The sequence below is a fragment of the Leopardus geoffroyi genome, chromosome A3 (assembly GCF_018350155.1).
Source record: "Leopardus geoffroyi isolate Oge1 chromosome A3, O.geoffroyi_Oge1_pat1.0, whole genome shotgun sequence".
Lineage (NCBI taxonomy): Eukaryota > Metazoa > Chordata > Mammalia > Carnivora > Felidae > Leopardus > Leopardus geoffroyi.
Window position 1 is genome coordinate 5,744,891 of NC_059336.1, and position 21,312 is coordinate 5,766,202.

The window sequence follows — 21,312 nt, forward strand, 5'->3', positions numbered from 1 at the left end:
TGATGCTCAGCCCTAGACTGGATTATACACCGGCATCCCGGTTTTGCCCCAGGGCATAGGTCTCTTGTTGGGTTGAACCAGTTCCCGACTCGGGGGTGGGCAGGTGACCCAGGCCAGGAAACTCAGGTGCTCTGCTCCTTGGCCCAAGACCCGGATGTCCTTTTTTTTTGGAAGCAAGAATCTCTCTGTCTCCACCATGGTCACCAGCTAGCACTGTCCATCTAGAGCAATCGGTGGCTGAATCCCCTCCCGCCCCCCTCCCCATGCAGAGGATGCCAGTCTGTGGTAGGAAACGAGGAAGCCAACACGAAGACAGATGCCAAGCCAAAGACAGAGCTGGAGGGCTGGAGAGAACAGAGCTGCAAAGAAGAGGTTGCCCCGTGCGCCCTGGGAGCCGGCACTGCCTGGACAGTGCTGAGCGGCACCCCTCTGATTTGGGCTCGTGTCATCGGCACTCAATGCCCTCCTGACTTAATATAACAGCTCAGGGAAACGCTGTACTTTAATTAAAGGCCGAGAAGCTCTGAAATGAAGAAACCTGTTTGTCTTTCTCCGGCTCGTCGTTTCTTAAGCTGACCTGACCGGGAAGTGCCTTTTCCATGTACCACGTTGCATACGTTTGATGAACGGAGAGAAAAGAGAGGGTGTTCCAGGCAGTGAGGCAGCAGAAGCGGGGAGGTGACACTCGCGACATCAAACTCATCTGGGAAATGGAGCTGTGAGGTGGCTGCTCGGAAGCCAGGTGTAGAGAATGACCCCGCTCCCCACCTCCCAGCTTCCTGTATGTTTTAGGGTTCTGCTCCTGAGTGAGGAGATCTGTCTCCACGTGGGGCCATTTTCACAAGATGACCTCTGTGGGTCACATTCCATCGTTTTATCTTTAAAAATTCTGCCTCAGAGACAGACCCCCCCCCCCCTTTTTAAACACAGGATGGCTTTATCTTCTCAGTCTGTTTATCGCCGAATGCCAACAAGGATTTCGGAAGTCACAGATGCCTCGAACTAACCTCTAAGAGGGACTCAGTGTGGCCAACCTAATTGATTTTTTTTCCCCCTTCGAAAATGGAAACGAAACAACCAAATGTCTGCAATTAAATGTTCTGGTTATAACGAAGCTTTTGAACCCCTGTAAATCATCCTTTTATTTCGCTGGCTCCCACCCCCAACCTCCAACAAGTTCCCACAAGGCATTTGGGAATCAAAGAATATTACCCCATAAAAACAAAATCGGGGCCGTGGTGCCAGAGACATGGGAGGACATGGGACACATTACAGCCGGGAGGTGGGGGTGGGGGTGGTGGCTCCAAGCGCTGACCCTGTCTACCATTCATGGGAGCCCCGAAGAAAAATCCTCCCCGGACTGGGTATCCAAACAGCAGCTGCAGGAGGAGAGCCGGGTCTGAGGTGACTGCAATCTTTGCAACCTCTTTGATGTCTGGGAACGTCGTGCTTCCTGGTTATGCAACCACAGATAGCTTCCTGGGAGCACACTCTTCAAAGGCGGCCGGGGATGGGTCTGGCTAAAGACGATCCTGGGCTTCCGACCAGAAGTGGACGCACACATGGCCGTACCCGTGTCTGGACTCTGCTCCGGGACAGGGGCCCGGGCTGGGGGCCCGGGCTGACTTCTTTTGGCTGTAAGGATGAAGCACCCACTCGGGCCAGCCCAAGAGGGTGATGGGGTCGTACAGACGCCGGGGTCCAGGGGTCTGGGCACAGGGATCCATCGGGCCCCAGGAAAAGCTGGAGTTAGAAGGAGTTTCTGGGGTCAAGCGGTCCTGGTGCTCTTGGGATTCACCCCTGGCTCTTTGTACCAGGCGTCGCCTCCTTCGAGGACACCCTTTCCCTGTTTGTCACATGCCTGGCTTCTCAGACGTCACCTTGGCAGAGAGCCTCTCCCTTGTCGCCTGAACACCCGAACCCATGGTCGTTGTAGTCTCTCCCCAACTGTCAAGGCCATTGTGCCACCCCATCCCCCCTAGGAACACTGGGTGCTATGGACACTGCTAGCTAGTGACAGCTGGCAGGAACAATCCCGGCTCCTGATTCGGAGACAGGTGGCGTTCCGGACAGAAACCGAGGCGTCAGGGAGTTCGTTCATTCTCCCAGCGGGCATTTGTCGGTCATGCACTACAGGCAGGACGCTTTCTGGGCTCGATTTATGGTGGTGCACAAGTCAGACCAAAGCCCATGCCTTCGTCCCCGCGGGGGAGAGACAAGAAAGCAATAGACATGTAACTCTATGATATTTCAGGTGGCAGTAAGTATGTATAAGCGTGTCCCACACACTTTGGGACATACTTACATTTAAAAATTCGTCATCATCGTTGATCGGAAATGCAAACGTACCGGGGTGTCCTGCATTTTTATGTGCTAAATCTGGCAGTCTTACTCAGTGGTCAGTCATCGTGTGAGCCACGGAAATAAAAGTTGCGGCTGGCTTTATGGAGAGGTGTGGCTGGAAGACAGAAGGCAGTCAGAAGCAGTTGGCCCAGGTTTTAAATGCCGGCACTGCCCTTTGTCCTGGCCAAGCTCTTTGACTTCTGGGCCTTTGATATCTTCATCTGCGAAACGGGAGACAGAACATCTAATTTCAGGCTGTTGGAAGATTCAAGATAATCCGCGATGCGCCCGGCACCACATAGTTTGTGTCGTCAGTACTGACCCTCATTATTCTTTGCATCATAGGTAACCCGAGCTCATATCTGTTCATCTTCCCCAACTATGTTTTTACATGAGTCAGGACTAACCTATTTAGAGTGAGGGTTGATTAAGAGGGAGGCAATAAAGATAACACTAAAGCAGAAGGAAGAGTATTTTTTTTATATATATATATAAAAAATACTGGGCAGGAACACAGCGAGGGAGGCCAGAGAAGGAAGAAGAAACAGACATGGGGACATGTATAATATGGGACAGTGAAGGGTTCCCAGGACCCTGGGAGCCAGAACCCCAGATTTGAATGCCAGCTCTGTCCTGACTCACTGGGAGACTTTGGGCCTCACACTTTTTCTGTGGGTTCGATTTCTCTATCTTCAACATGAAGGACAAGATACACACGTTTGCAGGATTTGGGTTGCAACCGACTGAAACTCACTACACGGTGGCTTAAACGATCAAACGATCTTTTTCAATAAACGAAGAAATAAACGTTTAGTCTCAGTACGTCTCAAATAAAGCATGGGACGTACTTAGACTGAAAGTCATTCATTATTGGGGCGCCTGGGTGGCATCCGACTCCGGCTCAGGTCACGATCTCGCGGTTCGTGGGTTCGAGCCCCGCGTCGGGCTCTGTGCCGACAGCTCGGAGCCTGGAGCCTGCTTCAGGATTCTGTGTCTCCCTCCCCCTCCGCCCCTCCCCCACTCGCTCGCGCGCACTCTTTCTCTCCCCAAAATAAATAAAAAATTTAAAAAAAATCGTTCATTATTTGTCCGAAATTCACATTTAACTGGGCATTCTACATTCTTCTTTGTTAATTGGAGAAATTACAGCCGCCTTCCTCGCTCTGTTTAACCGGAGAAGCTCTGTTTCTGTTTTCTGTGTCGAGCATATGTGAAAAGCGTCCTTGATCAAAAGTTCCAGCTGCTGAGAAAAAGAGGCCTGGAAACGTTAGACTGACATGATTCCCGTGGCCCCTTCCAGCTCCCTGATGCTGTATCCTGCAGGCTTGTAGCTATAGGCAACAGAAACCATCTGGGGCTGACGGGTACAGGAAAGGAGTTCACCAGAGGATCTTGTGGGGCTCACAGAAGTTCCAGGAAGGCCAGAGAACCAGGTTGGGGGTCTCTGCAATTGGGAACATGGCCCCCGATGGTTCTGCAGAACGGCCCAGGCCCAGGCTAGCAGCATCTGACTGGCTGGGACCTGGTCACATGCTCTGGTTGCAAAGCAGGCTGGTCCAGGGCATCTCTCATCTGGGGGTGGGGGGGGGGTGGGAGGCTGCTTCCCAAGATGGGAGATTCCCTGAACACAAGGGAGGATTTAGATGCAGAGGGGAGGAGGGAGACCCTTGGAGGCAATGGCAGTGAAGGCTTAGGGTTCTGGAGAGAGAATTCTGGATTTTGATGTTTGTGGGGGATTTTCTGAGCTGGCGGGGGGGGGGGGCGCTGCTTTGAAACGCACAGACCTTGGGATCCTTTGGTGTGGGGAGTGGGGAGGCTGCATACACCCTCCAAACTCAGCAGAGACCTATACAGGGACAGTGGCAAACTGGAGTCCCGCATCTGGCTGGTAGATGGGTTTTCTTTGGTCTAACAGTTGAAAAACAAATTGAATTAGCTGCCCATACACACTGAGAGCCGTCACATAAAAGCAGGGTTTCCGCTTCTCTTGAAAGTTAGCATTCTGTGGGAACGTCAGAATACAATTCCTGGATGGCACCCCCCCCCCACGCCCCCACAGGAATGTGGCTTCCAGCTCGCCCTCTCCCCAGCCCTCCCTGTTAGATCTGGGCCCCGGGTCCCTTCCTTCTGTTGTGTTTGTCTCGTGTGTGGTCTCCTTTAGTGGAAGAGGAGGAAAGTTAATTCTAACTGCGGAAACGTAGAGTCCACACACCGGGTGACATCAGCACCCCCTGGGAACCGAGTAAAGGTGCAGAATCACAGGGCCCACGGGGACCAGGGGTGTGGGTATGCGCATTTTGACAGCTGGCGGGGGGGGGGGGGGCGGATTTGGGAAATTCGACAGCACGGTCAGGATGGAGAAGGTTTGCTTTCGGATCAAGCGAGGGGGAGAAATGATCTGCTCCCAGGCCACTAAACCGCCAGGTGCTTCAAAGCCCGGGCTGTGCAGACAGATGCGGCTTTGGATGATGGTCTCCTCCCGAATGAGTAGCGTGACACTCTCAGAATCCCGGTCTGCTTCTCTGTGGTCCGAGAAGAACAGACCCGCGCCTGGGGGAGGGTGACGTGGGCTTAGGCAGCGAACGGTGTAGCAGGCGCCCCACTTTGAGCTTGCCAGCCGCTCACGTCTGGGAAGGAGGAAAGGGCTTCTTCTGCCGCTCAACCAAGAATAGTAAATGCTCAAAACCGGTTCCTTCAACTGAGGAAGAAACAACAGTCGTGCCAGTAAGAAACAAAACCGAAGGGGCGCCTGGGTGGCGCCGTCGGTTAAGCGTCCGACTTCAGCCAGGTCACGATCTCGCGGTCCGGGAGTTCGAGCCCCGCGTCGGGCTCTGGGCTGATGGCTCAGAGCCTGGAGCCTGTTTCCGATTCTGTGTCTCCCTCTCTCTCTGCCCCTCCCCCGTTCATGCTCTGTCTCTCTCTGTCCCAAAAATAAATAAAAAATGTTGAAAAAAAAATGTTTAAAAAAAAAAAAAGAAACAAAACCGAAGCTTTCTCCTGGCTCTTTGGGAGACCCTGATAAATAAATCTGGGAGCATCAGCTTTCCCTGGAGTGAGTGTGTGTGTGTGTGTGTGTGTGTGTGTGTGTGTGTGTGTGTGTTTTCCATCTGCAACTGTGGCTACTGCCACATGCACTGAAGACCGATAGGAGCTGTTTCGTGTCTTACTCCTCTGTTGAAAAATTTGTGCAAAGCCCCAGGGAAAGCGAGCTTGAGTCTGTATCTCCAGCGCAATGAAAGGTCTGCATGGAAAGCCACATTTCATTACAGGAGTGCTGAAATAATTTCCTCTCTGGGGCAAGTGGACACACACACACACACACACGCACGCACACGAGGATCTGCACACAAGGATGTGAAACCCTGTGCACGAGGAGGCTCTCGGCCCCCTATTCCCGGCGGGCGTCTGACGTCCGTCCAGGTCATCAGGCCATGGCCAGGTGGGGAGACAGAGGGAACAGCTTGCTAGACTGGCCAGGCTGGGGGGAGGGTGCCCCCGGGGAGCCCCCAGGCCCGCTGAACTTCTGCCGGGACAGGTGGTCCAAGGGTTCTGCTGGGGAAGACGAGGTCCCTACCTCCCGCTGAATCTGAGCGTCAGCAGGATTACCTTTTTTTATTGCCTTCGAGACACATGCTGACTTGGTCAAAATCGCTCCGGCAAGATGTGAGCGATGATGTATGAAATGAAAGCTTGCCCCAGCGCTGAGAGCCGGGTGTGGACTCTCGGCTGGGCTGGCCAGACACAGTGATACCCCTCACGTTTCCAGGCTGTCTTTCAGCCAGGCGAAGCAGGCCCCAGGTGTGGAGCAGAGAGGGCAGATCCGGTTACGGCCGGCCGGGGAGTCCTGCGCTGGGTGCCCGGCTCAGGGAACCACAACCGGGGTGGGGGCTGGGGCACCGGCTGCTGGGAAACCAGATAGGCCCCCGGGAAGTTCCTGGGCCCTGGGTGGCACAGGAGGGGCGCCGGGGGACAATGAGGGGGTCAGAATGCAAGCCTTCTTGCTCTGCTCTCACCCCTCACCCCAGCTCTCGATCTCTCATAATCCGGACAAATGGACTTTTCTCTGCTTGGCCAAAACCAGACCCTCACGAAGAACTGTGTTGTTGCTGTTGTTGCATTTTTTTAATGTTTATGTTTGAGAGAGAGAGAGAGAGAGACAGAGCGTGAGCAGGGGAGGGGCAGAGAGAGAGGGAGACCCAGAATCCGAAGCAGGCTCCAGGCTCTGAGCTCTCGGCACAGAGCCCCACGAGGGGCTCGAACTCACAGACTGTGAGATCATGACCTGAGCTGAAGCCGGACGCTTAACCGACTGAGCCACCCAGGCGCCCCTGTTGTTATTTTTAACTTAGAAGGCTTTCCTGTTAACATATTTTCCTTTTCATCCAGATCGTAACAGACACTTATCAAATGCTTTCTCTGTGCCCCAGTCACCTTGCAAAGCACTTTACGTGAATTGCATTAGCTTCCAAATCCTCCTGGGAACCGTAGGAGAAAAGTGACCCTAGGAAATGGGGCGCTAATAGCCTCCCATTATACAGACAGGGAAACTGAGGCACAGAGCGCTTAAATCTCTGAGACACAAGGGCAAGTGGCAGGGCTGGGGTGTGAAACCAGACAGACAGGCTCCCAGGGCCAGGCTGCTAGCTCCCCTCTCCCCGACTTTCTCTAAACAATCTCCAAGATTCTGATGGTGTCCTCAGCTCTCAAACCAGCATCCCATACATTCCCGGCCAGATATTTCTCGCCTGTGTGTTGGCATTCATTCATTCATTCATTCATTCATTCGTCCAGCAAGCATTCCCTGAGGGCTGGGTGCAGTGCTGGGGACTCGTGTGGGGGAGGAAGCAGGGAAAATAAAGAGCACACCCCCTCCCCCAGCGTGGATGGCAGGAAAGATAAAGCTAAATCAGGTTGTGGGAATTCGGAGGGAACCTTATCTTTGCCCAGATCTTGGATATGGAGAGCATGTTTTCTCTTCGCCTTGCATGAGCAAAGACGGAAGGGTCTCGGGGTGAGGGGTCTGGGAGACACCTCGCCCTGGCGCCTGCATGGTCAGCCCTCGGTGAACGGTGCTTTTCAGGTATTGGCTCTGCTTATTGTGCTATTCATTCAATGGGCACTTACTGAGCACCTGCTGTGGGCCAGGCTCCACTGGGCTCCCGGTGGGATGTGCCCAGGGGTGAACCATAATCCTGGCTTCAGGGCCTTCCCGGGGTTGAGGGGAGCAGGGCAGATGCTGACCAATCAGTTGTTTTCATATGTAAATCAGTAGCACCAGCACCTGCTGCCCCTACCCCCTGCCTCCCTCGCTGGTCACAATCCCCCTGAAAAACTTAAGAGTGGATTAAAAAGCAGACAGGGCTGCAGCAGAGGACTCGGGAAGAAAGTAACCTCCTTCATCTCAGCTGGTGACGGAAGTGAGCTCAGGGGCAACAAAGCCCCTGCTGGTCGCTCTGCCTAGGATGCCTTTCCCTAGCGAGGCTGGCTCTCCCTCCTCCTTCCAGGACGCAGGTCAATGGCCTCTGGTCCAGGAGATCTCCTTCCCACTGCCTCATCCTGTTGACTTAGCCCCGTGGCTTATCACAAGATGATCGAGGGCGCGCCCCTCACCCGTGGACTCGGGAGGCCCGCCAGCACTCCTCTGACTGCCTCCGCAGGCCCCCGTGTTTGCTTCCTACCCACCACGATGCCCGTTCGGGTCTCTGCTCCCTGACCCTCCTGTGTGCCCTGTGCTGCCTGGCCCCGGCTGAGTGCACCACATCCTTCTCCGAGAGAATCAAGGGACAGCACTGCCACCCCTCCGACCTCTAATCCTGTTGAAGGTTCCCGCTTCGTCTCCTCTGGGCTGAAAGTCAGGTTTGCGATGGAGGCCGCCGTGCGGGCTCGCTCTCTGTGGTGCCCTCCAGCCCAGCACTGTGCTTGGCACTGGGACGGGCGCGTAATTTGTCGGGCCCAGTGCAAAATGAAAACAGGGGCCCTTTGTTCATAGATTAGGAAGAATTGCAACACAGAAGCAGCAGAACATTAAGCCAAGCGTGAGGCCCTTTTGAGCTTTGGGGCCTGGGCGTCCCCAAGGTTGCCCGCCCGGGAAGCCCACCCTGCCTGACACGGAGGAAGTCCTTCACCTTTGTTGAAGGAAGGAGTTAATGGATAAAGGGCAGGTGGAGGGGGCTTGCAAAGGGCCTTGACTGACAGGTGGGCAGAGGGGCCTCAGGACGTGTTCCACCTGGAAGCCAGGGGCCTAAGAAACATGAATGGCTCTGACCTGTAAGCCTTGTAGATCTCTTCTCCTTGCCTGGCCTCGGGCCTCTCTTCTCCGGCTGCCATCTTGCCTAAAAGCCCCCAAAGGACTGCATGGCAGAACCATCTCTGCTCCGGAAAACTCTAGAAGGCCAGGTTTATCCTGACCAACCCCGGAGCTTTCTCCTGTTCCCAGGTGAGGCTTAGCCAGACTGTCCCCCCACCCCCCACCAGCCGGGGCTCTTGTCTCCCAAACTCTCGTGGTGGCCCTCCATCTAACCCACCATCTGGGAACTCCTAGCTTCTGGATTTGCCTCTTTGGGGCAGTCCCAGGAGGGGAGGGAGGCAAGGTTGAACTTGTACCCACGGCCTCACTCGCACTCCGGGGGAGTATTTTGCTCCCGTTTTTACGGATGAAGACATCAAGGTTCTGAAGGGCAGTAATTCACTTAAGTTCTCCACGCATCATCCAAGGCGTCCGTGTCCACGCCCAATAGCGCTGGGCCCCGAGGAGCTCAGGATGTTTGTGGGGTGAGGGAAGGCCGGGAGGGAAGAAAGGAGGTCTCAGGCACAGAGCCACAGAGGGGAACTGGGTGCAAGGTGGATCCTCAGACGATGCCAAGCCAGGAGCTGATGGGGAAGGGCGGACATGGGGTGGGGTAGGGGCCAGGGTATTCAGTCCCAGGCTCGGGAGTGCTAGGAAGTAAACGGGGGGGGGGGGGGGGGGGCAGAGGGGAGGAGGCGGGGCGAGTTCTGCAGCTCACACAATTTCAATCCTTCAGCAGATAATGATTTTGCGGCCACAGTGGCTACCAGGACCCGGGTCCAAGGCGCAGCGGGTACAGAGGAGGCTCAGAGAAGCCAGGCCTGGGTCTCCGGGGTGGGGGCCTCCGTTTCCGGTGTGTGTGACGCGGAGCGGGGGGGGGGGGGGGGCGGGCACGAGACAATAAAGGCAGCACGAATAACTCAAAACAGGAATCCAGGAGGTGAGGGGGAGTTCAAGAAAACACAAGAAGTGACCTTACCTCTTCTGGTCCGGGAGGAAGTGGCACCCGAGTGGCACCCGGAGGTGGAGGGTTGGCTATCGGAGCTAGGCACAGAGGGTGGGAAGGGAGAGAATTCCGGGCGGAGGGGGTGGCAAGGGCGAAGGCTGGCGCTAAGCGCTGGGAGGCGCACAGGGGTCAGCGTGGCTGGAGTAAATGGGGGGAGGGGGGGTGGTGGAGCAGAGGGGCGGGAGGGACTCGGGGTCACCTCCTCCGGGAAGCCTTCTCGGATTGCTGCGCGGCCTCCGCACCCTCCCCCCGCCTCCCCCGCTTCTTCCCCTTCAGCCCGAGAAGAATCCCACCGGTCCCGCTCAGGCCTCCTCCCTGGCCGGACTCCGCGTCCCCAGAGGGCAGGGCCGGCTCGGATTCCTCCCTCCGCATCCCCGCGGCGTCCGGCCCGGCGCTGGGCACCCCGTGGGCACTCGGTAAATATTTGTAGAGCGCACTAGAAGGAATGAATGAACCCATTGGGCGCAGCTGGGGGGAGGGCGGGGCCGAGGGCAGGTGGGAGGCCGCGGGCGCGGGAGGGGCCCTTGGAAGCCCGTCCTCCTCCTCCTCCTCCCAGGCCCCAGCGCGTACCAGTCTGGAGCTCCCGAGGCGGCCTCTCGTGCGATCAAGGGCGCGCACCGCTGGGAGAGCGACTCGGGGCCCCTGCTCTCCGCGCCGCAGTTCGGAAGAGAGTGGGTCGCCGCCGCCCGAGGGCGAGAGCGCGAGCGGAGCCGGAGGAAGGAGCGCTCGCTCGCCCGCCGCCTCGCTGCCTCCCCGGCGCTTGCTCTGCCGGCTCCTAGGTTTGCCGGCTGCTCCTCCCACCCGCGCCCGCCTCCTCGCTCGCTCGCTCGCTCGCTCGCTCGCTCGCTCCAGCCGGTTTCCGAGCCCCGCGGTGAGCCCGGGCGAGTGCGGGGCGAGGGACCCCGGGGCTAGCGCCGAGCAGGGGGCGGGGGTCCGGGCAGAGCGCAGCCGGCCGGGGAGGGGCCATGTCCGGCGCGGGCGCAGCGGGACCCGTCTGCAGCAAGTGACCGAGCGGCGTGGACGGCCGCCTGCCCCCCTCCGCCACCTGGGGCGGCGCGGGCCCCGGTGCCGGGTGCCCGGAGCCCGGGTCGCGCGTAGAGCCGGCGCGATGCACGTGCGCTCGCTGCGCGCCGCGGCGCCCCACAGCTTCGTGGCGCTCTGGGCGCCCCTGTTCCTGCTGCGCTCCGCCCTGGCCGACTTCAGCCTGGACAACGAGGTGCACTCGAGCTTCATCCACCGGCGCCTCCGCAGCCAGGAGCGGCGGGAGATGCAGCGCGAGATCCTCTCTATCTTGGGCTTGCCCCATCGCCCGCGCCCCCACCTCCAGGGCAAGCACAACTCGGCGCCCATGTTCATGCTGGACCTGTACAACGCCATGGCGGTGGAGGAGGGCGGCGGGCCCGACGGCCAGGGCTTCTCCTACCCCTACAAGGCCGTCTTCAGTACCCAGGGCCCCCCTCTGGCCAGCCTGCAAGATAGCCGCTTCCTCACCGACGCCGACATGGTCATGAGCTTCGTCAACCTCGGTGAGTGCGGGCAGGAGGCAGGGGGTGAGCCTCTAGGTCAGGAGGCACTTTGGGACGGGGAGGGGGGGGGGTCCCTTTTTGCACGCAGCCCGCCCATCCTTACACTCCGGGCGGTTTGCAAAACCGCAGTGCCTGGCGCAGGGTCCGAGCCCCCGTGGACCCCAAGCAGCGCGCGCCCCAGGTAGGGCGAGCCGGGCTCCTTCGGCCCGTGGGAGTTTGGCGGAGGAAGGGGTTGGTTTGAAGCCCCCTCCGGGTGAAGTCGGCCGGCCGCACCTCTGGGGGGCCGGAGGCGCCGGGCCCGCCGCGGCTCAGTTCAAAGCGCGGGGCTGGGTCATGTGAGCTGTGCCGGGCCCGCGCGGCCCCTGCTACCTGGATTTAAAGGGCCCTGTTGGGCGAAGCTGCCTTCCCGCCTTTTCGGGGCCCCTCTCAGCCCCGCCTGGACCTGGCATCGCAGGCGTCGCACCCCCTTCCCCGCCCCGTGAAGCCCTACCTGTCCCCTCGCGGTGCGCCCGCCTTGGCGTGCGGCGCGCCGCCAGTGTCTCCCGGCGCCCTCCTGGCGGCCGGGCGCCCCCTTGCCTCCCAGCTCCCCTGGCGGGAGCTGGGGAAGAAACGGTGCCATCGCGAGCTTTCTATTTTAAATATTTAATGATAGGTCCCGGGCGGGCAGAATCCATTTTCGGCGTTTATCACGTGTGGCGCGCCAACCGCGGGTTTTGGCGATTGAGTGGCGCGCGATCTCCGAGCAGACGCTGCCGGGGGCGGCGGGGGGACCTAGCTCTCGCCTGGAGCCGCGATGGCCCCGGGGACGGGAGGCTGGCGCTGCGGCGGGGGCGCGGGGGCTCCTCCGTCTGTGCGCGCACGGTCACCCGACTTGCTCAAACTAACCCCCGGCAGCGCGCTGTAGGACTGATGATCAAATATTTGGTTTCCCGAGATAACACGCCCCGATAGCGCTGTTTCCTGAGCCGATTTCATTCTACGTGTGTAACTTGCTGCGAAAATGCGAACGGAGCCAGGACAACAAACTCACGCCCACGGGCGCCGTGTCAACAGGGAGATGATACCGAAGCCCCCCGCTGGGGGCGCGGGGCAGGGAAGGGGGCGCGGGGAAGCGGGGATCAACCCTCACGCTTCCAGCACCGGATAAGGCTCCCTGAGTTCCCGGGTCGCCATTGTCTGTCCTAATAATAGCGAGAAATCAAATAGTGCAGCGACTCTGAGCTAGAAAAGGGTGGGAGGTTTAGATGCCAAAATAACTTCAAGAAAGTTTAAATTATACTAAGCAGCCTGTTAGAAGGAGGCAGCTCCATATGTCCTGATTTAGAACAATCTCCAAGATGTATGAGGTGGAAAAAAGCAAGGTGCAGATCAGTGAGGTTAGGTATGTGCTTGTATATCATCCGTTCCCCCTGGAAGAAGATACCATGAACGTGAAATACATTTTACAGGGGGGGGGGGTGGCACTGGAGCTGGGGCTTAGGGAGTGGGAGCTGGGGTCTGAGTTTTCATTGTCTGCACTTTTGTCTGTGTGCCTTTTTTTTTTTTACAATGTGTATTTATGACCTACACCAGAACCTAAAGAAAAATCCCAAATATATTTATAAAAGCGGCGCTCTGTAACCATCCTGAAGCTGGGGGTTAGCCAAGGCCCTTTCTCTGGTGAGGGATTTATGGTATCTAATGCTCTCTTGGGTCCCCGTGACTCTCACTGAATGCAGCAGGTCCCAGGGGTGGCCCTCAGAGCTAGGCTGGGGTCATTAGAAAGGTATATGTAAACCCTGGCTTCTGTGGAAGGCTTTGCAAACCCAGTGCAGGAAAGCACCCTGTTTATATGGATGAGCCTCGGTGGTCAGGGCTCCCCCCACCCCAGAGAAGGACTAGGCTGCTGACTGAGCGCCTCTGGGAACCTTGGGGCAGGGCTGTTTGCTCTCCCTTGGTGGTGGGAGCGAGCTGGGACTTGTTTGGGAAGGCCACAGCTGGGTGGTTCACCTCCTCTGGCTGAACACACACCTTTCAACCCGTTAGCCCCATTTCTTTCATCTTGAAAGGACAAAGACCGGCTTGTCTGAGCCTCTTAATCAGTCGGGCTGGCTTTGGGCTTTGTGGGACAGTCCTGACTTTCTCAGGTCTTGCTTTCTGGAACATCACTCCAAATTAGATGGCAGAGTGGCTTTTAACAGAGTGCGCTGACCTTGTTTTCTTTCTCTCGCCGTCCCTAAAACTCGAGGTAATTAGTTGGGTGAAGACCTGGGCTGCAGTTTGGCAGGACTCCTCCTGTAGATGCCTTAAGGTTGGCCTTTAATTTCTGCTGAGCAACAGCATAGGAGTAAACCGCCCGTCCCTTCCATTCTGTCCAGGCTCCAGAATTTCTCCATGGGAGGGGCTTGGGGGTGGCAGCCGGGGGTGGAGGGGAGTCTGTAGGAGACTAATCTGGAAGCGAAGTTTGCAGAGGGAGCACATGGTTTTTCCTGGGGTTGCAAAGCGTAATGGATCTGTAACATACCAAGTTTTCTAAAGGTGCCTTTAGTCTCACTTTATCCAAGCAGAAGAAAATGTCATTTGTCCCTATCAGACCATTAGTTGGTATCATGCGGGGGACCTGGGGTGACGTTGGGGGGCTGTGGGTGGAGAAGCTGGCGATCTCCACCACCCTCTCCCTCCACTCCACACCGCTGCTGTCCTGCATGCCGGGGAGACCTCTGCCTGGATTCTGAAGGCTTTTGCAGACCGAGTGCATTACTCTTCTGTCTGTAGCCAAACCCGGTTTTGTTCCTCTAAGTTGTTCTCCTTGGAATTCTAGCTTTTTGCCAGGCTGAGTGGGGTCTCAACTAGGGAAGGAGCTGGGAGAGAATGTACAACAAAACCAGGTGCTGAGAATGAGGACTTCAGACCCCACCTTTGACAAAGACCAGCCTGTCTGATGAACCCCCCCCCCCCCCCCCCCCCCCCCCCCCCCCCCCGTGTAACGCTAGCTGAGCTGCAAGGGAGACTCACATCTCAGCCTGGGCCCCTTCGCTTCAATGGCGAGATTTGTAAACTGGTTCGGATTAACAAGCCCCTGATTCCTCTGTGTAGAACTTAAGTTTTTGAATTCAAAACAGGCTACCTTCTCTGAAGTTGTCCCCAGGCAATGTGAGTTCTGCAGACCGAATCCAGCCAGAGCCCCCTACCATTTTTTTTTTTTTTTTCTTTTTGCCTTTGGGGAAATCCAGCGGCCCCTTTTGGAATCTTCAAAAGAAGCCGGCTGGCATTAGGGGTGTACGATGGGTGTTCGTCTCCGGCCCAGGTTATGAAGGAAGCAAATCTGTTGAATCTTCGGAGCTGAATTAAAAAAAGAAAAGGCTGGAAACCGGTCATTATTGGACTCCACGTATAAAAGTGGCTTTTGTTAATGCAGCCAAAGAGCGGGGAGAAAGAAGACTGTGCAGTTTTTTGCTTTATACCATCTGGCTGTCCTTTTTGTTGACAAGTGTTTGGCATTAAGATCTCTCCTCTTGCCCCTTAAGAACAGGCCCTACCACTGTAGACTATTAGAAAAAGATTCTGTTACAGTTTAAAAATTTCCTTCAGGGAGTGCTTCGAGAAGGGAGCATGGGCTGGAGGCATTTGCAGCTGTAACCTGGCTTGTGTTAAAATTTGGAAGGGGCGGATCCACATTCCAGCACTTGGAGCGCAGGCCCTCACTGGTGAGCAGCTGGAGGTTAATATAGATGTCACACAGGCTTTCCCCCTTCTTTCTAGCTTTCTTTTCTTGTTTGCTGCACGGTGTCCTCACTCTAGGGCTGCACCAACAGCTGTGTACTTCGGAACCCTCGCGAAATCGCTCCCCTTAAATCTCCTTTTCCTGCTTCTTAAATCACAGATCTTCTCCCACCCCCACCCCCCACCCCTTTTCCCAAGGATATATGTGCCCTGGACTTGAACTTTCTTGATCTTCTTTGTATGCCCTTCGGGAATCCAAGCAGGTTGAGGCCGAGCCCTGGGTGCCAGCCTGCTGTGGCTAGTTTGGGGTTTTGATTCCAGGGCTCTGCTTTGGTTGTGGAGTGGGGCGAGGGAGGTGGCCCGGATAGATTGATTTCAGGACTGCAAAGGGACGATTCTGTGAATGCCCAGAGAGAAGAAACCGCTCCTAAAGCACAGCTCTTGGGACGCCTGGGTGGCTCAGTTGATTAAGCGGCAGACTTGGTTTCGGCCCAGGTCGTGATCTCACGGTTCGTGGGTTCAAGCCCCACATCGGGCTCTATGCTGACAGCGCGGAGCCTGCTTGAAATTCCCTCTCCCCCCTCCCGCCCCGACACCCCTCACCTTCTCCCCCCTCCCCGCCATCTCCCCATGAAGAAATGAACTCAAAAGTAAAACACAGCTCTTGTGAGCTGTGGGTCAGGGGCCTTTCATCCCGTAGTAGGGCTCTCAAACCCCTGCGAGATAAACCCAGCTGGCGTCCGATCCCCTGACGGCCAGGATGCCTGTGATGTGAGCGAATATCACATGTCCGCTGAACTCCGAGACAAGTGATGACTTCATTCCGGGGAGAGTCCCATTTAAGTTGATTGATCACCCCTATCGCTTTAATATCTTTTTTCCCTATTGGGTAAGGTCATATTTGGCCCACTGCAAGCATCACAGTGTCCTAACGCTCCCCCAGTCCCCACCCTCCCCAGCCTGCCCATCCGTTTTGCCAAATGAATATTTTGAATGGAGGGCCCGAAGGGCTGGCCATGTTCATGTTCGTTTCTTTGCAGTCACTCTTCAGACCTAGCTGGGGGCTGTCGACACACTGTTTCTGGCAGGCTGCTGTATCACTTTGCCTCAATGCCGTCAGGCAGTGTCGCGGGGGTTAGGGCACAGGCAGGGATGCGTGGGACCTGTCATGTTATTGTCAGAAGGAATGCAAAGAAATGCCGTGAAAACGTGGTGGTGGGCGAGCAACGCAGCTGTGTATACTTCTTATAAAAGACTTAAGTCCCACTGGTAAAATCAATATATTGAATTGCATGACCCTCTGCTTTTAATTAGTTTGAATCAAATGTGCCGGTGCCATTTTGCCTCCTCTCGCCTTCATGGGGTGAGGAAATACCAATATTTACATAGAAACTGTTAATTTGTGGTGAAAATGATGGCACATTTAGCTTTACACACCCAAATTGCTCAGACTTGATGGATCCCAGAGCAACGTGGAGTCGCAGGGTGACGTCACCGGGGCGCGGGAGCAGGGCAGAGGCGGCCCCAGGAATGCGGGGTCGCCTGGACCCTGGATGTCGTGCATGCAGGTGGGAGCTGCCGTGGGTGCGGGTTCCCCGGGGATGCTGGTCTTTTACGAATTTGGCCGGTTCTTACCGGGTGAGCCAGAACTGGTGAGATTGACCCGTGCATCATCTAAAATCTTTCCTCGTGAGCATTCTTACAAAGCTGTTCAGCGGGCACTTGCCTTTCTGGTTGTTTTGAGTCCCTGCTCCCAGCATGCTGGGTCTTTTGTACGGGGCAGCTCAAGGCACAGTACTTTATTTATTCCAGAGCTTCAGATGCTTTTCTTTCCAATTCCTGAAACAGTTTATAGAGGAAGGGGGGGGGGGTTCTTTCGCTGCAAACGATCCCGTGTATGATCACGGCTATTATGTGAACCATTTGGTATTAGCTGTGTGTTCAGCTGCAGTTGAATTCTGGGTTTTGCAGCAACTGGCATTTGACAAATAATATCTGACAAAAATGTGACTTGGTATTTCTTAATATGGAACAGATATTTTTTCATATATTTCATAGTTGACCTCCCCCCCCCCCCCCACACCGACAGATTGCTTGAACCCAACGGGGAATGACGCGGTGGGTGAACACCGGGGGCCTGCCGCCGCGTGTTCTTCCCCTCGCCAGAGGGGAGTGTTTATGATTTGGGGGGTGGGGGGGAGGACATCAGGAGCGCAAGAGTTTGACACTTACTTATGCGAAACTCAGAGAAGCATGTGCGATGCGGCCTTTCAACATTTGTAGCAGAAGGCATTGTTGGGAGCTGCGCAAAGCCTTTGCTGATCCGAGTGGAGTGGATTGAATTAATGACAACTCTGAGCACCAGTTTTAGGGTAATTGCTTTATTGTTTTGGAGCCAGGGTGCTTATAATCCGGTTCCTGTACAAACATGTTTAACGTGTGTTAATGCATTTGCAAACCAGAGCCTCTCAGCCCAGCCCTGCTTTCCATTAATTGATGTCGGTAGCATGGTACAGTATTTCAAAGGGCTGGCCAAGTATAAACTGTGTTTCCAATTTCCTTCCTTTCCTGTGTTTGGAATGCCAATGTTAATTTGTTCCCTTGCGGGAGAGGGGGCTTCCAACTGCAGCTTTCTATAAAGGGCTTCACGGTGAAGGTCTCCAGCCCTTGCTGATGCTTGGGGCTGCCTGGCCAAGTTTCCTGACACTTTGCAGCTAATTCTGGGTGATATATGGAGTGGGGGGTTGGGGGGCTTCACTGCCTTGTAACGGAAGTTCTCGGTGACAGCCGAGGGTGTGACTTGGCAAGGGAGAACGGAACGGCATCCGCCGCGATTTCTCTTTAGACACAGCTTAAACCCACGTGTCTGTTTCCTCTCTGGTTGCTGTGTGACCTTGAACAAGTTCCTTAACGTCTCTGAGTTCGCGTCCTCGTTTTGTAAAGCTGGGTAACGATCCCCTCCTTCACAGATCCTCGCGAAGGCACAACCCTATCACACACGTGTAGAGCCTGGCACACAGTAGGTGTGCACGAAACGGTGGCTCTCGTTTTTATTGTGGTGGCCACAGCACTAGTCATTTCGCTATATTGGTCTCGAGGTGAGGTTTTTTTAAAAATTTATTTCTTGGGGCGCCTGGGTGGCGCAGTCGGTTAAGCGTCCGACTTCAGCCAGGTCACGATCTCGCGGTCCGTGAGTTCGAGCCCCGCGTCGGGCTCTGGGCTGATGGCTCAGAGCCTGGAGCCTGTTTCCGATTCTGTGTCTCCCTCTCTCTCTGCCCCTCCCCCGTTCATGCTCTGTCTCTCTCTGTCCCAAAAATAAATAAACGTTGAAAAAAAAAATTTAAAAAAAAATAAAATAAAAATTTATTTCTTAACGTTTATTTATTTTTGAGAGAGAGAGAGAGAGAGAGAGAGAGAGAACATCAGTGGGGGAGGGGCAGAGAGAGAGGGAGACACAGAATCGGAAGCAGGCTCCAGGCTCTGAGCCGTCAGCCCAGAGCCTGACGCGGGGCTCGAGCTCACAAACCGCGAGATCATGACCCGAGCCAAAGTCGGACGCTTAACTGACCGAGCCCCCCAGGCGCCACCCCCCCCATATGAGTTTTTTAGTACTTAAAATATTTAGGTTAAGCCACCCATGTTATTTTAAAGATAGCAAGAAAATGGCCCCCAAAATGTGTGTGTGTTCGCACACACACGATTGCCTTCTTTCCGAGATCGATGAAATTTGAATGAGCACACCAAACTTCTTTGAGGATAAACAGAGTATAATGCTGACTGTTTCTCTTGCTTTTAGCACCTATGGCTATTTAAAAATTTTATTTCCAGGGAAACTAAAACTTGGGTGAAGGTATATGGGAACTCTCTGTACTCTCTGTGCAACTTCTCTCTAAGTCAAAAATTATTCCAAAATAAAAAGTTTTAATTAAAAAAAAAAAAAAAAGCCCAGCACTGAACTATTTCTTCCCACCCCTTCTGGAAGGTGGTCAAAGTACAAATTGTCTTTTCCTTCAAGGGAGTGACAAGCCCAAAGCATTCATTAACAGAACAGCACAGCCTCCCCACTCTTTTTTGGAGCAGGTGCAAGGCTGTCCCCCACTCCCCCGGCTGGGGTTAGGCTGCAACAAAGCCCTGTGTGGATTCAGTGCGTTTAGAAGCCTCTGGAGACCCTGGGACGAAAGAGAACGTCTCCAGGGCCCGAGACGAGGGGTGGGCTTAATCACTCAAGGCTTCCCGTAAATTCCCTTCAGCTCTTTCTACACTGCTCGAAAAATCTGACTTAGTGAGTATTAGGTTTCCCTGCATCTTTGAGGTCACGTGTTATTCTTTCCCATCTTTATCTCCCCAGAGTGGCTTTCAAGTTCCAATCTTTTGTTGTCTGGCTTAATTAAATTTGGCTGTGAATAAAAACTTGCACTGTTTCCAAAATCGAGGACTCGCATGTTTTTTAAGCACTGGAGTTAGGCCTGTGCTGTCTTGTCATGCCAGCCTCTCGCTTGCTTTTATGTAGTTTGGAAACAAAAAAAAAAAAAAAAAATCTAAACACTTAGCGTGACAGTCAGCTTAGACTGGTTCTGTAATGGTCCCGGTGCTCATCTGCCCCGGCAATTTAAGGCGGCCAACAGAGGCAAGCAAGTTACTCTGCGGTTTCAATGACTTGTGTTTGGCCTTTGATAAAGGACTCTTTTCTTGACCGTTTTTTCAGACATTCTTACTATTTTGTTCTTGCACTGCCTTGCCAAATTCTCATGGCACAGGAGGTGATCAGATATTGGCTGCTTGTATGCATGAATGAGTTGAAGATGTTCTGAGGCAGCTCTTCTGAATTTTTTTTTTTTGCTTTTGCCTCTCTGCTTGTAAATTTCTGGGTCGACGCCCTAATTAGAAATTAAGTCCTATTGGGGCGCCTGGGTGGCTCAGTCGTTTGAGCCTCCGACTTGGGCTCAGGTCGTGGTCTCATGGTTCGTGAGTTAGAACCCCACATCTGGCTAGCTGCTGTCAGCCTGTGTGCACAGAGCCCGCTTTGGATCCCCTGTCCCCCGCCCTCTGCCCCTCCCCCGCTTGCACTCTCCTCCCAAATAAATATTAAAAAAAAAAAGACATCCTACTGTTTTAGTTCAGTTTTTTCTTTCTTTTTTTTTTTTTTTTTTTTTACCTTATAAAACATAACTAAAATATAAATTTAAGGAGGAAGGCACTAAAGGTAAAAACATGGGGCTCCTGGGTGGCTCAGTCGGTTGAGCGTCCGACTTGGGCTCAGGTCATGATCTCGTGGTTCCTGGGTTCAAGCCCCGCGTCCGGCTCTGTGCTGACAGCTCGGAGCCCGGAGCCTGCTTCCGATTCTGTGTCTCCCTCTCTCTCTGCCCCTCCCCTGCTTGCACCCTGTCTCTCTCTCTGTGTCTCAATAATAAATGTGTTTAAAAAAAAAAAAAAAGAAAGAAGCCCTAAAGGTAAAAACAATGCAAAATTCTGATGTTAATTGATACACATTTTAACTAATTGATCATTATTAATTAATACAAAATTGCACTTTTATTGAACGAGCCACCTTCACCTAATTTTGCTCTCACAGGTGAGTTCATGTTGTGCGATAGAATCTGATGGCTTTCAGAATCGTGGCCCAGCAGTTCGGGATCAGCGAGCTAAAGTCCTGGTCCTACATTTTTATTATTTTGGCCCTCCATTTGCCTAATCAGCATAAGTGCAGTTATCACATGATAACAGAGACCACAGTCTTGGTAGGCTAAACCCACAGAGGTTTGTTGTTCTCTTGTATTACGTTTGGCTCCATTGTGGCTTGGTAGGGCCTCCGTGCCTTGGCCGGGTTGGCAGGGGGCTCAGGTCCCCTGGCTGATGGGGCTGAACCCTCTCCGGTGTCACCTGTTCCCAAGTGGGAGGGAAAGGCTCTGTGAATTGTGCCTGGGCTTTGACAAGCGAATGCCCCACTTCTCACATTTCATTGGCCAGAGCTGGTCACGTGGCCACACCTGACCCAAGGTGGGCGGGGAAACTAGAACCCCAGCTTGGAAAGGGGAGCACCAGAAGGAACCTGGGAAGAATATGGCAACAGAAGAGGGGAACTGTTGGCTGAAACACGATCCTCACTTTGTATTTAAAAAAAAAAAATGTTTTTTAGGGGTGCCTGGGTGGCTCAGTTGGTTGAGTGACTGACTTCGGCTAGGTCCGTGAGTTCGAGCCCCGCGTCGGCTCTGTGCTGACGGCTCGGAGCCTGGGCCCTGCTTCAGATTCTGTGTCTCCCTCTCTCTCTGCCCCTCCCCTGCTCGTGCTCTGTCTCTCTCTATCTCTCCCAAAAATAAATATTTTTTAAAAATGTTTAAAAGAAGGTGACAGACACCTGGGTGGCTAAGTCAGTAAGCATCCGACTTCAGCTCAGGTCATGATCTCACAGTTGATGAGTTTGAGCTCCATGTCAGGCTCTGTGCTGACAG

General features: G+C 54.5%; 1 protein-coding gene and 1 long non-coding RNA gene across 4 annotated transcripts in view; one reads left to right on the plus strand and one right to left on the minus strand.

Moving 5' to 3' along the window:
* Positions 1–3,373: 3,373 nt before the first annotated feature.
* On the minus strand, positions 3,374–7,779 carry LOC123579962. The gene is made up of 3 exons (XR_006703033.1): positions 7,468–7,779; positions 4,128–4,893; positions 3,374–3,586 (listed from the first exon to the last, which is right to left on the minus strand). It is a non-coding gene; the product is annotated as an uncharacterized LOC123579962 (long non-coding RNA).
* Positions 7,780–10,237: 2,458 nt separating this feature from the next.
* The window catches only part of BMP7 (bone morphogenetic protein 7), a 168,699-nt gene continuing 157,624 nt past the window's right edge, over positions 10,238–21,312 (plus strand). Inside the window, exon 1 of one of the 3 annotated variants that reach the window (XM_045444152.1) lies at positions 10,238–11,161. In XM_045444152.1, coding sequence (XP_045300108.1) covers positions 10,744–11,161 — 418 coding nt within the window. In that variant the 5' untranslated portion in view covers positions 10,238–10,743. The remainder of the gene's footprint in view (positions 11,162–21,312) is intronic. The other 2 variants (XM_045444151.1, XM_045444150.1) reach the window with 2 other exon arrangements.